Raw genomic sequence first — 11,893 nt, forward strand, 5'->3', positions numbered from 1 at the left:
TGTATATATATATTATTATTTATTATATAACATTGTCAACATCAACACCACAAAAAAAAAAAAAAAAAAAAAAGTAACGTCATAGTTGTTTTCATCCCAGCACTCTGGCCGTGTTGAGAAAGGCAGCAGGAGTCACACGTCCCTTTGGGAAGGAGAGGAGCAGGGGAGGGCCGGGCAGGGGAGGGCTGTGGCAGAGACACGGACTGGGGGTACGTGGGGTCAGCGCTCTACTCCCCCGGGTTTGCCTTCTGAACCAAAGCACCGGGGCGGGCACATCGTGCCATGGCCAATGAGTGCTCCATGTGTGCTTCCAACCATTGGCACGGTCAGCGTCTGTCCCTCTCGAGTGCTGGTGGTGAACATTTGCTTAAAGCAGTCTTGCAAAATGCTCTCATTTTTGTTAACGATGGTGTGTTGGATTTTTTTTCCCTTTTTTTTTTTTTTTATTTTCCCCTCCGCTTTTTTATTTATTTTATTTTATTTTATCTTATTTTTTTTTTTATTTTTTTTCCCATTTCCATCGACTGCCTCGTTAGCTGTTCTCGCTCCACTCTGGCACCATGCCCACGCCGTGCACCGAGTGGTACTGGTGGGGCGAGAGGGTTCGAGGCACACCGTGGGAATAGAGGAACTCTGCAGGCTGCAAGCTGCTGGGGGGAGACTGGATGCCGGTCTGAGGTCCGCACTGCCGCACGATGGGCTGGTGAGAAACCGAGGTCTGGTGCTGGAACATGCTATGGGTGTCTCCTATCTGGGGGGACGTGTGGTTGGCCACGCTGCTGAGCCGGGGCATCAGAGGCCCTGAGGTGAAGTGGGCAGAGAAATGCTGGTAGGGTAACCTGTCCATGGGTTGCATGGCAGACACTGTGCAACTGCTGTAGGATGGCACGCTGGGCCACGTGTTACAGCTGATGTCTTCCAGGCTGGGCACGGGGTCCGTGGGGGGAGCAGAGCTGGCGTACATACATGCCTGGCGCTGGGCTGATTCAGTCCTGTACGAAGTGTTCAGTCCCTGTTGTTGGGGGTAACTGGACCTGTAGAAAGGATCCTCTTCCGCCGGTGAAGTTTCCATGTAGGGCTTCTTGTAGGGATGCTCGGTGGTGGAACATTCCTCATCTGTTGGGAGAGAAAACTCCTGTTAGCAAACAACAATGCCATGCCCTCAGCTGAACCTCCCTCTCTGCAGGCTGCCAGGACCGTCCTCCTTCTACCAAGGGCACAGCCCACGCAAGGCTGAGGCAGACGTGCCCTAACGGCCATCTAGCTCCAGTCCGTCTGCTGCAGACACATCTCCCAGTGCTGTCACAGCCCTTCCTTGGGACTGTTCTGAACAGATCCCACTAAAGCAGCTCATCGGGCCTGCTGGGCTGGGGAGAGAGGGATTAGCTGGGAGCTCTGGGAGGAGAAGCAATGTAATTTGCAGAACGGATCTTGAGAAGTATTATTTCTGGTGATACCCCATGACACCAGACTCATCTCTGTTGGCTGCCAGCACATCTCCTGCCTGCAGACACAGCACCCTAACAGACATCCCCATTCCCAGAGCTGATACTGTTAATTAAAAGCTTATACAATTATACACTTCTGTGATAAGTGGCACAATAAAAATTCCACTGTGAGAGCACCAGCTATGACAGAGGTGAGGCAATCAGATTTAACAGCCCCAGCCTTCAGCTGTGCCAAGGGGAACATAAATCCATGCAGGGCTGCGTGCTGGGGCCAAGCAAAATGAAAAAGTGAATTTTTCTCCAAACAAGGCACAGCTTGCAGAGCCCTTTGTTTCCTGCAGCATCTCTGTGCCAACAGCAGGAAGGAGATAAACAATGTAGGTAAAATCTCTAGGGGGAGTAAAATGAATAAATGAATATGCACTTATTTATTCATTCACAGGGTCATCAAATGAAATCCAGCTCTGCTGGAATGAATGGCAGAGTTCCCAGGAACAAGAGCTTCACCGAGAGATTTTAAGGTCAGTGAGGCAAGGAGAGAAGAGCTTGTTCCGACCCACGTTAGCTTGGTGCTCCTGCTCTAAGAGCAGGATTCCTGGTGCGGGCAAAACATGGCACTCCATCTAAAGGCATAACAATTGGAAAGAATACCACCAAGAATTGACCCTTACTGCTGTAAGCAGCCATATGTTCCTCTTGGAAGCTGCACCTGCTCTGCTTGTAATATAACCCATCACCTCACTCAGGTGCCCACCCAGTGCAGCCAGCACATATAGGCACCAAAGGGCAGGAGAGCCACGCACTGAAACAGCATCTTTGGCACAGCCAAAATGGTAAGTGGGTGCAGCAGTGTATCACTGCGCTCACTTCTGATGGGGTTTGTTGCATAGGTGAAGGTGACAAAAGCTGTGAGTCCTGGTTCTGAGCGTAGTCCATCACAAAAGGCACATCTGCAGTACCAGCCGCAGTGCTAGCTTCTACACACAGCCTAAAAGCTCTGGATCCTTAACCCACCACTGAGTAATAAGAACGCTGGGGTGGAAAAACAATGTCTTGTAAAATGAAGCATTGTTCTGCTAATAAAATTTTCAGCATTAAACCGCATTACTCTGCTGGCATTAGAAGCCACTGGCTTGGGGTTTGACTGTTTATTTTATTTTATTTTTTTAAATATGAAGCTCAAAACAGTCAAACCCTGTTTTTCCATTGTGCTGAAGTGTGCCTGACTTACAACCTGAGGCTGCTGATTTTTCCACTGAACCCAGACGTTCCACTCCCTGCTGCAGCACAGCCAGGCAGGGCTGCAGAGCCACAGGTCTGCTTCCAGAATGCATTGCAGGTGGAAAGAAGAAAACAAAAACAACCAGCACATGAGTGGAAGTCCTACAGCTGCCTCCTCTTCTTTATGAGCTCCAGCAAGTGCTCTGCTGTTCTTTCTAGACCTGTGCTCACTGATGTCAGATATGGGAAGGACACTGGTATTCTAGTTCTTAAGGACTTCGAGGGGACTGCACCTATCTCCAAAGAGGACGTTAACAGAGGATCACAGCCCATCCTAACAGTGCCTGCCTGCCCTCCAGCTTTTCCTCCTGCTGCTTTTCCACCTCTCTCACAGCTCTAAAAAAAGAGCCATCCCCATTCTGGGCAGCTCAGAGCCAACCCAACTGCTCTGGAGCCTGGACAGTGGATCCCCAGGCCACAACCCTCTTCCTAAGGTTCTCTCACATTCTCAGCAGGGCATAGTGGAGAAACCTGCTCTGCTCTGGCTTTACTTCTTGATGCTGGTTCCCTAACAGCCCCCCTTGTCCTTTTCCCAGTGGCACACCTTTGGGAGATGCTGGCCATCCTCTGTGTTCATTGCTGTTCTTGGAAGCCTGGGGTGGCAACCAGCTCTCGTGAGCATCCCCTTGATACTGCACAAATCTCCAACAGCAGAAGGTTCTGCCAAGCAGGGGAAGCTGCCAGAAGTGGATCCAAGGAAAATGGAGCCTGCAGAATGTGTGGAAACTGGCTCCCTCTTAGATGATCTATCTAATGAAGGAGTTTGAATGAGAGCATAAGCAGTTCCAAGATTTCCGGTATTTACTACTTCCAGCTGGATTGTAAATACCACACAAATGACTTTTTAAGTAGAATTTTCCCAATTCCAGGATTAGGCCTATCCAAAATGAAATGCAAACATGTAAAATCTCTGGACTTCAGGGTACCCAGGGCCCACCTCTTCCCCTTGTGCAAATCCCCTGCAAAGGAGAGCTCCTTTCTAATTCATGACACTCATCTCCATGGGATAAAGGACAATGAAGAATGGGACCCAAATGTTTCAGTTTTTAAAGCTCACTCGCACTTCCCAGACATTACAGTAGGTTTGTCCCAACTTTATGAGGGACAGACAATGGCTGATTATCAATAATGCTGTTGTTTTGCCCATTCTGGTTTCTCATCTGAATCTAACATGAGTGGGAACAGCCAATCAAAATGAACAAAGCCAACTAGGGCTGTCAAAGAAGAGAAGGATGGACTCAACCAAAATGTGCATCCCTAAAGGGCAGACAAGTCATATTTCCTGGGACATGAAACCTAAGATGTGTTGCGGCTGTGGCAGTTATTTTAGCAGTCACACTGCTTGCAGTGGCTGCATTGCACTGCAGGGGAACACAGAAAGGGATACAGGGCAGAAAGAAAGAAAAACAGCACCAGAAGCTGGAGGCAGTAAATGGCTGGTACTGCCCGCAGAGGCACAGAAAGCATTGCCTGGTGAGGCAATGGAGTATCTGCATGAAGCACCACTGGCCTCGTGAGCACCTCCTGCCCTGGAGGCAGGCTCCTCTGCAGCCCATTGCTCCAGGCTTCAAGCTACATCTGCTGCATCCTCCCAGGCTGCAGACACCTCCGGCTGTGAGGTAGCTCAGGGCTTGACCAACTCATTGCAACTCCTAAAATGCTGGCAGGATGAGAAGAAGGTCATCCTACAGCTGGCTTTTATTCAGCCCTGTTCCTATGGCTTCTCCAAGAGAAAGAAATCCCATCTCCCTGTGATGAGGGAGAAATCAGCTTGGTAAAAGGTCGGCCTACCCTAACAGTGCCTGTTCTTGAGGAAAAGGGAGAAAGGCACTGCTGCATCTCCACCAACCTCAGCAGAACAAGAAGAAGATGAGTGATATATACTTCCCCATGGGCAGGGTCACATCCAAGCTAAGTGGCTGAACGACACAGTTCTTGCTGGTTGGAGCCGGTGGATTCTGCCGCATCCCTCTTCTCCCTCAGAGTGCCAACATGACAACTTTTATAACCTCCCCCGGGAGAAGCTGTTCCAGTCACCTCCTGTTCAGCATCACAAGCAACCCAGAAATCTGCCAAGTGGTTGGGATTGTGTAAGGCTGGGAGGGAGCAGAGGTTTAGAGGGATGACTTTTTAGTTCACAGGAAGTCTGAGAGAGAGAGGATAACACAAGGGAAAACAAGCCCTGATGCCCTACTTGGGATGTGGGGCTAAAATGAAAGTCAGAAAGCCAGCTGCCTGCTGGCAAGTCCTTTTGGGCTTCTCAAGCACAGCAGTGAGAAAGGAAGAAGTGGAGAAAAACTAGAGAAAAGGCAAAGATTTAACAGATCTTTGTTGCAACCTAAAAATCCACATCAAGAGATGAGGCCACTGCTTAGGAGGACACAGTTGTGGAGTTCATCCATCCATCCCAGAGCAGTCCAGGTGAAATGCCATAGGCAATGTCAGTCTGGAGCTAGGATTCAACGCAGGACAATTCAAGCCTTCAGGACTGTTATTCCCTAGCATTCAGCATGTTCAAAAAGTGCTTGGAGCAGCAACCTGTCACATCATACTGGGGTCATTCCCAATGCCTTGACCCCGCGTTCCCACCCAGGCACCAGGAATTGCCACATTGGTGCTCTGGGATGTGTCCTTCCTTCCTCACCCAGAAGGGGATCTGCTCCCTGAGACAGAGGAGCCTTCAGAGATAACATCCCTGCTGCTCTCCCCTAATGCAACTTCATATCAGATCTACAGAGTGAATCCATCTTGACTTGACAGCTAAGAACAACACTGTCAACCACAGAGTGAAATCTTGGTCTCAAGTCACCGAGAAAGGAGCAGTTGAATAAGGTGCCATTCAGCTGCTCAAACAGACCCATTCTTTACCAAGCCTAAACGAAGAGTCACCCTCCTGATTAGAAGGGCTCCAAAGAAACACCATGAGATGTCAAAGCTGGATGGAGCACTATTCGAGAGCCTATCTTGGAAGGCAGGGCTGGTATTTGCTGCAGAAGATACAGACACCAGCTGGTCTTGAACACAGCCAGATTGCCCTCTGCCCCTAGGAGCACTTATCCATAACCATAGCCTCATGAGAAGGAAATCATCTGCTGGAGACAAATCCTAACCTGACTGAAGAAGAGCCAGTGCTTGAGGAGTTGATTGGAACTGCATACACTCCTACCTACACTTTTTCTCCGATGAGAAGACTTATTAAAATATATGCAGAGAGACTGCAGTAGGAAAGCAGGAGAGGTGTGAGGAAGAGTTTGGTATTTCACTGAAGGAGGAGATGTTGCAAGAGGAAGATAAATATTATATATAAGATTAGTTTCACTAGTTTAATGCAGATCCTGTTCAGCACTAGAAGAAAGTGCCACACTCAGCCTGAGTTTGAGATGAAACCTTGGATCACGTTCTGATTTATCTGAGAAGAATTGCTCATCCCTCAGTTTTTGTTGTTGTTGTTGTTGTTGTTTTAATTAATTTCACTTTGCAAAGCGCTGCTTGGCAGCTGACGTTGGCTCTCTGTTTCCCATTAACTTTGTGTTTCTTTCCTTTAAGCCCCGTGACTGTTTTCGATTTGCTGCATGCATGGGAGGGGAAAAAGCACAGCAAGGGGAGCAGAGGCTCAGGCTCCTGAGACACACAGCTTGGGGAAGAAGGCGGTGGTGTCGGACAGGACGCTGCTTCTCTTTGATTAAAGCATTTGGCGGCTTTGATAAAAGGCCCTTAACTGCTTGTGCCACTCAAGCCATCATGGAGATAATGAGGAGCCGTCGGCCCTACAGACAAGGACGCGCTTGGCCAGTCTCCTGCACTTCTGCAAGGGCCATGCAGGCCAGAAGGGGCTGGGGAGCTTATTATGGGGCAGATAGTCGTCTCTTTTGTGACAATAAGAGGAAGTGAGATAATTGAGGGATTGAGGGAAACCACCCATGGAGACACCACTTAGTGGGAATCCCAAAACTGGAAGGAAACCTCAGCTGATTCCTTATCACTTTACAATGTGAAGGCAAATGATGAATTGCCCTGCGGTGCAGGGACATGCAGATTGTCCAAAGGGCCGCTGCCATTTGGGCCAGCTTGTTTTATTCATGTTCAGTGGAGGGGAAGAGGAACGTCAAAAGCTCAGCTCCCAGGGCACCGAGGCTGGATCTCAGGCTGAGACACCAAGGGCCATTGTGACCTCTTGTCCCATTTCCACCATAAGGCTTAGTGGCAGTCCCCCCGTGTCCCAGCAGCTTGCACCCATCATTCTACACCAGGATGGGGGGAGCAAGGGTGATACAGCTCACTCGGACCTCAGGGTACACTCTGGAAGTGCACTGCTGTTCCTTACTCTCTACCCACCACAGCTTGGATACTGGCTGTATGAGAACTGGGGTCACCCCACCAGCTGGAAGACTGAGAAAATTATGCCTCCATTTCTCCCTCTTTGGCTCAGCTCCACAACATGAAAATATTAAGATTTCTCAACAATTTTTGTTTTGCATATATACATGTATGTCCACAGATGCAATGCTACAATACTTGGAGGACTTACCAAGGGTGAGACCTCTATTTCCACTGCCCTGCTGTCCCATCTGCCAGCACTTCCTGGCATCTGCCACTTTCACCCTGAGTCTGCACTGCACATCCCAGTGCCCCGGGGTTAGGATGCTAAAAATAATGGCATGTGGCTTGCTGATAGGACCCTGCAGGGAAGCAGGAAGATATCTGCTGTAGGAAGAGGCTACCAGGCTGGAGCAGTACTTTGTGCAGCCAAATCCTGTGGTGCGTGCTGTCTCCTTTTGGCTTTTCCAAATCCTGGAGAAAAGTGAACCGGGTAGGCAGCCACAACCTCCTGCCTGTCCCATAACACTGCCCTGGAAATTCCCTATTTTCCTCTGAGGGTCCAGGCCTGATCTCATGTTTTTGCTTTCCCAGTCCTGAAGCATTTCTGCATCTGGGCACACCCACTGCTCTGGGAGGGGAAGGGAGAGCCCACAGAGTGCCTGCTCATGCCTGAGAACAATTATCCTGCTGGTACCCCGGGCTCTTCACGCCAGGACGAGCTGAGCAGTCAGTGTAAAGTACTCACAGTGTGATCCCTCAAGCTCTGTCAAAGCAGGTCAGTCACGCCAGAGGGGAATGAACATGGATATCATGATTTTCAATCCCATGCCCCGCTCATTAGACTGAGCATTTAAGTGGAAATGCTTTCTGCATATGGGCAAATGTCTTCCAGCCGTGAGACTTTTAGACAAAAACCACAAAATCCAAGCTGTCAAGGTATCTACACTCAGAGATTAACCCTAACTGAGGGCTACAGAGACAGATAAGTCAACTTTATCTCCGGCACCAGCTATCTTGCCCAATGTGGATTCAGCACGGATGGAAGGTGCCAGCAGCTGCTCCCAGCCCAGGGCAGAGGAAAGAATCCAGGCTCCCACAGGTGAGAAGAGTTTTCTAGCCCTACTCCATGCTGCTCCCCACTTCTATTGCACAGCACTCAGCCCTTGCCCATCTTCAAGAGGCACCACAAAGCAAGCCAGAGCCTCCCATCCCACAGTGAGAGAGCGCTACAAAGTAATGGCCAAAGTCATGCTAGGGAGGGGGAAAGTCACAAGCAGCAGTATTGAAGGCCTGACCTTTTCTCTTGGTGCAGTGGTAGATCTGGCTGTGCTCCTGGGAGATTGGGTAGGGGTTGGCAGGTGGCAGCAGGTCCTGGGAGGTGCTTGACACCCCGTTCTCACACTGGTACTGGGAGCCCAGGTTGGAGGAGGTGGAAAGGACCCTGGTCTCACCACTGAAGGGGCTGTGATTGGAGGACACTTTCTGTCTCACTGTGCTCCTGGGAACAACTGGGTACTCTTTACTAAAAGCAAACAAACAAACAAACAAAAAAGAAAAGCAGAAAAGCAATCAATTAATAAAAAGAATTGGTGAATTAATAAATGAAGGCAGCACATTAGCGTCATGGTGTTGATGAGACTTTCAGAGAAATAGAGGCGCCCCTCCCAGGCGACTGCAGCCCCATCACACGTTGTCACTGCAGCATTCTCTCCCCTCTTGCTCTCCTTTCGGTATCTTTTTCCTTGTATTCTTGCCTCTTCACCACTTTTATTTTACCCACACTTAAGATAGATATATGAAGTCATAGCAAAATACATAAGATTTATACGTACACAATATGATGGCATTTATGAATCACTTCCTATTTATATCATATATATGAGCATGTATGTAAATAAAAAGCTCATTTCCGTCAAGTTGCTTACAGGGAATCAAGCTGATGTGATGGTGGATTAAATATTTAGGTCTACTTTTTCCCTGTGTGGTTGCTGTCCCCATTCCTTTTCCCCAGGCTCCTCCAGCCTGGTTGTCCTGAATGGGGATCTCTGGACCAGAGAACAAGCTCCCTCCCAGAGTGCTCGGAGAAATAAAATATCACAAGGAGCCATTTGCCTGAGCAGAGCCGCTCCAGGAGGGTGAGCACTGATGGAAAGTGTGGTTTGTTTCCTTGTTTTGAAATCCGGTTTGAAGCAGTGGTGCTTTGCCAACAGTGGCTCCAAATCCCTCTCCTACAAGAGCATACAATGTTTTAGAGACATTTCTCCAAGCACATTGGCAACATGTGGCAGGACAAGATTATTCTCACAGGAAAGAGTAGGGGGTTCAGAGACCAGAGACCTCAGGTGAGACACTAATGTCCTCCACTTCCACAATGGCCAGGCACTTGCTGAATCCAAGGACTTGCTGGGCTCAGAGCAGTCTGAACCAGAGCCCAGATCACAATACAACTTCGCTCTTTGCAGCCACAACCTCTGCAGCAAGATGGCTTAGAGGTGCCCTGCTCACCTGCCCAAGGGTAGATCCTCCAATCCCATCTTGAACAGGCTCGCCTGGCCACATATGTGTGGAGGAGGAGCCCTGAATCTCCTCTTAGGCCTTTTAGAGAGGACCTATCATAGCAACAACTCAGAACTTATTTACAACATTTAACAATACCAATTATATAAACCTACTCTCAGCAGGGAGCTTTCATCCAAACCACTGCTGTGGTGACTTCCAGAACCATTAGCAACAGAGCTGTTATAGAGGGGAAACTCACCCAGGAGCTCAAAACCAAGTGAATGTGTTTCTCATTGTGCCACAAATGTTTTCCAAACCCAGGGCGCTGGTGACTTGCCAAGCCTACACCAAAGGTGGGGTTCTTACTCCACCAGCCCTGCAGCTCCTTTCCACCGCTGACCAATCATGCAGCTTTTTGCCTAAAAGTGAATTTCAGGCTGTGCATGGTGAACAAAAAGAGAGGTGGGCTGGTAGGAATGTGGGAGGAAGTGGGGACTCATTCTTTGGGCACACAAGGCAGTAACGGGTGCCAGGAGGTGCTGTGTGCTTCAGGAGACCTCTTCACCAGTGGGCAGCTAGCGCCCATGATTCCACTGCATGAGCTCCTGCTGGAAGGTCAAGAGCTATTACCTTCAGACCTCCCTTCAGATAAACCCCCTAAGTACTATGCCTCTCAGCCCTACCAGATTATAGCTTTGAGCTGTCTGCTTCTGCCATGCTCCACCTTCACAAAGTGGTCTTCATGGAAATGGTACCAGCACAATGCCCAAAGCTGCCATCCTCACATTTCCCTTAGGGAGACAAGATGCCCAAAGCTGACTCTGCTTCCTGATCAGACTGCTATGTGGACTAACTGATTCGTTCTTCCTCAGCTCACAGACCTCTCCCAAACATCATAGAAACATAGCATCACAGACTTGCTCAGGTTGGGAAAGATCTTAGAGATCATTGAGTCCAACCACAACCTGACCATACTACCCTAACTCTAACAACCCTCTGCTAAATCATGACCCTGAGCACCACATGCAGATGGTTTTAAAACACATCCAGTGACAGTGACTCAACTACCTCCCTGGGGAGCCTATTTCAGTGCTTAACCACCCTTTCTGATACCCAACCTAAATCTCCCCTGGCACAGCTTGAGGCCATTTCCCCTTGTCCTGTCACCTGTCACCAGCAAGAAGAGACAAACTCCACTCTCCCCGCAATCACCTTTTAGCTATTTGAGGAGGGCAATAAGGTCTCCTCTCAGCCTCCTCTTCCCCAGACTAAAATGACACAGTTCTCCTTTTGTTTCCCCAATGGAGTGCCTATGAGCTGCCACAGAGGAGAGACACACTGTGGCCTGATGTCACACCATGTTTACTGTGGCTCTTTTGGAGGACAGCAAAGCTGAATGCTGCCACAGTTTCTCCCTTCTTCTGGGGTGGAGGAATTGGATGCCTCCATTGGATGCCCTTTTGCAGGTGTTTCTTCCAGTAACCTCTCACAGGAGTTCACAGGGACCTCCGCTTGCATCATGCTCTTGCTGTGCAAAGGATCATATAACACAGAGAAGCAGCCCTCACCCTGATGCTGCTCACCTATAACGTTTTCCCTGTCACTACAGAGAGCTGATAGTTTTTTATTAATAAAAATTTCCTATCTCTAAAGGAGCTATGTGCCTTAAGCTGCAATATTTTTACCCCAAAGTACCCAGCAGAGGTGGTGTCAGGGTCCCACACTCCTGTTAAGCACTGGTTCCTTTCCAACTGCTTTTCCCAGGGAAACCACAGCTTCTGTGGCTGCCAGAGGAGCATGGTGCTCCATAGCATAGCAGGACATGTGCTGGAGGGAGAGCAGTTGGAAACACCACATTTCTCTTCCCAGGAGACAGGGACTTCTCTTCAGACAGAAATATTTCCATTTCAGTCAAACACACTGGGTGTTATTTTTGCCCCCAAAATTAACAATTTGAGGAGTGAGAGACAGGAAACTAAATATCAAAAATAGTCTCTTCCTTTCGCTTTTTTTTTTCCCTACTGTCAAAGGCAATTCTCTCTGTATTTCTATTTCTCTGTTCCTTGCAAGCTCTGAGTTCTAAGAAAGAAATTGCTTTGGTGCACTACGGTCATCTTGAAACATTTGTACTATTTCCCAAGAACACAATACACAGTATACACAGCCACAACTATAGACTGCCTTTTGGTCTTTAAAAATCCATCCTTTCTTTCCTTCTATCCTTCTTTCTTTATTTCCTTCTTTCCTTCTCTCTTCCTTTCCTTCTTTTCCTTCTTTTCCTCCCTTCATTTCCTTCTTTTCCTTCCTTCCTTCCTTCCTTCCTTCCTTCCTTCCTTCCTTCCTTC

At 48.7% G+C, this 11,893-nt stretch overlaps 1 protein-coding gene across 1 annotated transcript in view; it reads right to left on the reverse strand.

Annotated features, from left to right (window-relative positions):
- Positions 1-37: 37 nt before the first annotated feature.
- TBX5 (T-box transcription factor 5) overlaps positions 38-11,893 on the reverse strand; it is a 20,623-nt gene continuing 8,767 nt past the window's right edge. Inside the window, exons 3-4 of the mRNA XM_042886164.1 lie at positions 8,345-8,571; positions 38-1,116 (exon numbers count right to left, since the gene is read on the reverse strand). Of these exons, the coding sequence (XP_042742098.1) occupies positions 533-1,116; positions 8,345-8,571 (811 nt within the window). The 3' untranslated portion in view covers positions 38-532. The remainder of the gene's footprint in view (positions 1,117-8,344; positions 8,572-11,893) is intronic.

Source organism: Lagopus leucura, unplaced genomic scaffold (assembly GCF_019238085.1).
Source record: "Lagopus leucura isolate 7727_CA_CO unplaced genomic scaffold, USGS_WTPT01 Super-Scaffold_100055, whole genome shotgun sequence".
In the NCBI taxonomy this organism is placed as follows: Eukaryota; Metazoa; Chordata; class Aves; order Galliformes; family Phasianidae; genus Lagopus; species Lagopus leucura.